Here is a 4,785-nt window from a genome sequence, read left to right as displayed (position 1 = left end):
ATGGCCCAGTCAGTACTACAAGCAAGTAACTAAAAACCCCATCCAAGTCTTGTATGGCATCAATGTACAGCGAATTTTCTTCACCTCCACCTTGGTCCAATGGGAGCTGGAGCAGAATATACCAATCGTATATCAACTGCAAGCCAAATAAACCTTGTATCCCATCTGCAGGATCCCATGGCAAGCAACAACACTTCCTCAAAGCATGCTCTGCCCAGGTAAATGTCAGTAGTAATAAATTCCTTGTATTTAGCTCATTCGTGGCACGTCCTGTCCTCGTTCTCACTAATATAACCATCTTGTGTTCCAGGGACTCCACACCTTCAACAAACACATTTCTGTAATTACGTCGTGCTGCAGGTGTCCATGGGGGCTTGAGCTCAACTGTCTGTACTAATAATGCCACCATGCTTTCGTTGCTCTGAATGTATAATAGATCAGCTCCAGGAATTAGTGTAGTGGCTTTAGCTGGGGTGTCCATGAGGGCTTGCAGAGACGGCTGAAAAACGGCCATGGTATTGGCCTCATGACAACAACATCACCTATCACTTTCAGTTGCATAGACGATGGCCATGTTCGCTGCCCAACCCTCTTTGACGGCGGTGTCCACAGAATTACTGCGCTCTCACCATAAATGTTTCCTGATACCTTATATGAAGCCATCCAGTAGGCAATGCGCATATGAAGCTCACCTCCAGAGTCAATGGAGTTGGTGACCATGTCACGGATGCCACCAAGCAAAACCTTGTTCAAGGACATGGCAATGTTGATTGCATTGCGCGACGCAGACTCCTCAAGAAGCATGGCGACTCCAAGTGCCATGGTTGCGGACAAAGCTGGTGGTGATATGGCGATGTTCCTGCACGTGTATATGTTGATGTTGCTATTGGGAAGTGCGTCCGGAACGACTGCAGAAGCTTGAGAGCCAACAACAAGACTTGGGCATTTCGTCAAGTAGTTGGCAGGCGCGTCGTTGGTGGTGTCGTTGGTGGCAGTGTCAATGGTTGGGGACACTGCAGCAGGTAGAGCGAGGTCGGTGACAGCCTCCTTGGCGATGATGGTGGATGTGGTAGCCGCTTCAAGCAGCACTGACGACGAGCTCGTCGTGGTGTTGCCGTGGTTCATGTCTGGGGTGGCTTCACGCTCTTGTGATAACCCCCACTTGATCTCTAGCTGACAGCGGCCATGTAGGTCTCCATAAGCTTCCGCAACTTCATGCTTTGATTGGAATACAACCCGAGCCGCCACACGTTCCAATCCCTCACACACATACACATCCTCCACCACCCCAAATGGATCAAAAACTTGACGAAGCACCTTCGCAGTGATGGGATAACTAACCCGGTGAATGGTGATCTCAAGGATGCGATTAGGCGACCTCCAGCCCTCGAATTCGCGTGTGGTCATTTCATAGAACAGGTTGTGGGCGCTGGCCTTGTAGTCATTGTTGTTGAAGGAATCCGACCCTAAATCATAATAGTTGTTCTTCTGCATCTTCCACACCATATCTATGTCAAAATCTCCTGGATCGAACAGCTCTCATACCAATTTGTTAGCAACCCAACCAATCAAGCACCACTTCAAGTGCTGTTGCTAATCAAACACGTAGTACACATAGCCGATGATACAAATTGAGATATATGGAGTCTGGGATAGGCAGCAAAGCAAGGGATTGTAGTAGAGAAGCACAACAAAGGGGATCTAGTGAGATAGAGGAACTAGAGGTAAGGAAAGAAGAAGCACAAGATATGAATAGGAGTCTGGTTCAGGGTTCTGATACCCCTTTGATGCTGCTGCTGCTGCTCCTTATGTATTGGATTGCAACCTTCGAGGGCCCAAGGCAGCTCTAGCCTATTTCCTTCTTAGGCCCATTGGCCAGCCTGTGTAGTAGAGGCTCGATGGCTCATATTGCCAACTAGTACCATACCTGACACAGATATGCAGGCGAAGACCATGCACGCACGGTACGGTGTGCTCTGAATTTTCTGAGGGAATCGAAGCTGAAGAAGCAACGAACCATCACGCTGAGGACTCGATGACAGAACGAATCTCTCACGGGACGACGCGGCCAGAGCGTGGCGTCGGGCGCGTCGGCGTCGGCGTGGCGTCGGCAGGGGACTCAAATCTCAAACTGAAAAAAAAATCTGGGCGGTGCAAAATTTTCCGTTGGGCTGCCGGAGACCGCTCGCTGGGAAATCTCGGGGGAAAAAAGAAACGTCATATTTTCAAATTTAAATTCGAATGGCCGGCTTTACATTCAAGAATAATACAGACCTGTAACTAATGTGGCAAGAAATTTTGTGCAAGATCGTTAACGTTAACATGCACCACACAGTGAATGAGATACAAGGGGACTTGGTTCCGCGTAGCGTACGTACTGGATGACCAAAGTAGCAGATAGGTCGTCTACTGAGCTAGCAAGCGACTGATCCTCTATGGTGATGGTTCACTTGGTTTGTCGTAACGACCTGGGCGAAAACAGACCAGGACTACTCACGCGTCGGATAGACCACACCTATGTAATAACACGTTTAAGCTTTCATCCACGCTACACGTAGAACTGAAGTTCAAGATGGCATGGACGCTAACAATCGTGTCAGAGCCCACGCACTGCTACGAGCCTACGATGCATTGCATGGTACGTTCGGATGATCACTGACCGGATCGGAACTTCCTCTGTTTGCTCTGTTCTTGCTCTGCATGTGTATTGTGGAGCAGATCGCACATATGGGCCCCTACGAATATTTAAATTTCAGCGCCATGTGGTTGTACTGGGCCACTCATCATGGGCCGAAATAGAAAGCTCAACTATGCTAGCCCATAAGAGGTCCAAAATCATTTTTTTATTTTTTTATTTCTTAAATAAAAAATTAAAAAATATATGTTCGGAAAAATAGCTCACCTATCGCTCTTTCAACGAGTGACCTGTTAAAAAATATATAAATACAATATTCCAATTCTTACAAAATTCAAAACACTATTAAAATAGTCATGAAAAATTATGAAGAAATATATGGTACAGAGGATGCTATAATTTAGCTCTCTGAAAAATTTCAACACAAAAAATGCTCGTAATATGAGAAATAAAAAAGACAAATGCTCGTAATATGAAAAATGCTCGTACAATTAAATTTATCTTTTTTATTTCATATTATACATATCATATTTTTGTCTGAGATTTGCCCTTTCAACACGAGACAAGATTCTAGATGTGCGGTTTTTTCAAAATGAAACAATATTTTGCAATTTTTGATTTAAGAAATATAAAAATAAAAAATTCATCCGAAGGCCACCACTGATAAATGTTATATCAACTAATGATGCAACAATATAATAGTTAAAATATATTGGATTGAAGGAAACGATGAATACCGTATTACAACAAAAGGCCACGCATACTCGATCGTAGATAGTCATTACATCTCAGTTGTATGCTATGCTGGACTACCTACACCACTACAATCATGAAGCCCAATATTATTCCTGACAACAATTGCCTGAAACAAACAACGAAAACTACTACCAACTCAAAGAAAACTCATTGCAGGATGATAACAAAATGAACTGACTGTTGGGCTCCATCTCTCTAGTGATATTCCAGCAAGGGTGATCTCAGTGGGATCCGCCGCTGCCGGACCCGGATCCGCCACCTCCACCGCTGCCCGAACCGCCTTCAGTACCGCCGCCACCTCCACCGCCGGTGCCAGCACCAATTCCCTGGGCGTAGCTTGATCCCCAAGAGCCGTCGCTGCCAGCTTGTCCGTTGCCCCCGCCAATGCCGCCTCCGGTTCCGGAGCTAGGAGCTCCGGCCGCGCCACCGCCATGACCACCGCCGGAGCCGCCACCGCCGCCGATAGCGTCGGCGTTTCCGCCGTTGTAGTACCCGTAGGGGGACGGTGCCAGTGCTGCGCCACTCTCACCCTGGCCTTTGCCAACACCGCCACCACTTCCAAAACCGATGCCGCCGTTGGCGCCACCGCCCATGCCGCCGCCGCCGCCCTTACCATCAGCGTTGGCGTAGTTACCGCCGGTAGGGCTTGGTGCCTTACTCTCACCATGGCCAGAGCCATAGCCAGCGCCGGACCCGGACCCAGAACCGCCGTTGGTGCCACCACCGCCGCCGCTTCCTCCACCAGCGCCGCCTCCGAAGGCGTTATTCCAGCCATTCCACCAGGTCCCGCCACTCTCACCAGACCCCAGGCCGGCTCCACCTCCACTGCCACCTCCCCATCCACTCCCGGACGACCCACCGCCGCCTCCGCCGCCTCCACCACCGCCTCCGGCACTGGCGGAGCTCAACCTAGCCACCCTCGCGGCATTGGAAAACCCAATGCTCAGGAGGACGGCGAAGCCAAGAGCTACGAGCTTGGTGCTGGCAGCCATTGCTATTTGCTAGTGAGCTCGATCGGTGGAGCGAGGCGAGGTGGACGATGAACGCAGGGCTGCATGAGTATTTATAGCAGTGGAGGCCGTGCATGGGGCGCGATATCTTAGGGCTGGCGCGTTGGGTTGTGAAGTGGGTGGCCATGTGCGAACTGCAACGAGATTCGATCGCGAGTTCTCTAATCAGGGTGGCACTGTTGACTGCATCGATCTAGAAGCCATTAGGATTTTTTTTTTCTTATTCGATCTATTGATCAGATACTAATTAGTTTAATCTGCTGGCAATTAAATGACACAGAACCGTAGAAGTATCTGGGAATTCATTACTGTTGCTCAGCTAGAGATTCCCATTTCTGTTGGCGTAGACATGTTATTAGCCTCTCCTTCCTGAAACAATACGCC

The 4,785-nt window shown here is 48.8% G+C and overlaps 1 protein-coding gene across 1 annotated transcript; it reads right to left on the bottom strand.

Moving 5' to 3' along the window:
• Positions 1-3,576: 3,576 nt before the first annotated feature.
• LOC133908085 (putative glycine-rich cell wall structural protein 1) lies at positions 3,577-4,412 on the bottom strand. The gene has a single exon (XM_062350213.1). It carries the CDS (start codon positions 4,381-4,383, stop codon positions 3,613-3,615), a length of 771 nt encoding a protein of 256 aa, XP_062206197.1. The 5' UTR covers positions 4,384-4,412; the 3' UTR covers positions 3,577-3,612.
• Between the last annotated feature and the right edge of the window lie 373 nt (positions 4,413-4,785).

The sequence above is a fragment of the Phragmites australis genome, chromosome 24 (assembly GCF_958298935.1).
Source record: "Phragmites australis chromosome 24, lpPhrAust1.1, whole genome shotgun sequence".
Classification (NCBI taxonomy): domain Eukaryota; kingdom Viridiplantae; phylum Streptophyta; class Magnoliopsida; order Poales; family Poaceae; genus Phragmites; species Phragmites australis.
Note: the sequence above shows the minus strand (reverse complement) of the source record. Positions and strands in the feature narration are given on the sequence as shown.

What these genes read in the sequence shown, in the direction of transcription:
- LOC133908085 (XM_062350213.1), bottom strand. Translation starts at nt 4,383, where the DNA reads ATGGCTGCCAGCACCAAGCTCGTAGCTCTTGGCTTCGCCGTCCTCCTG.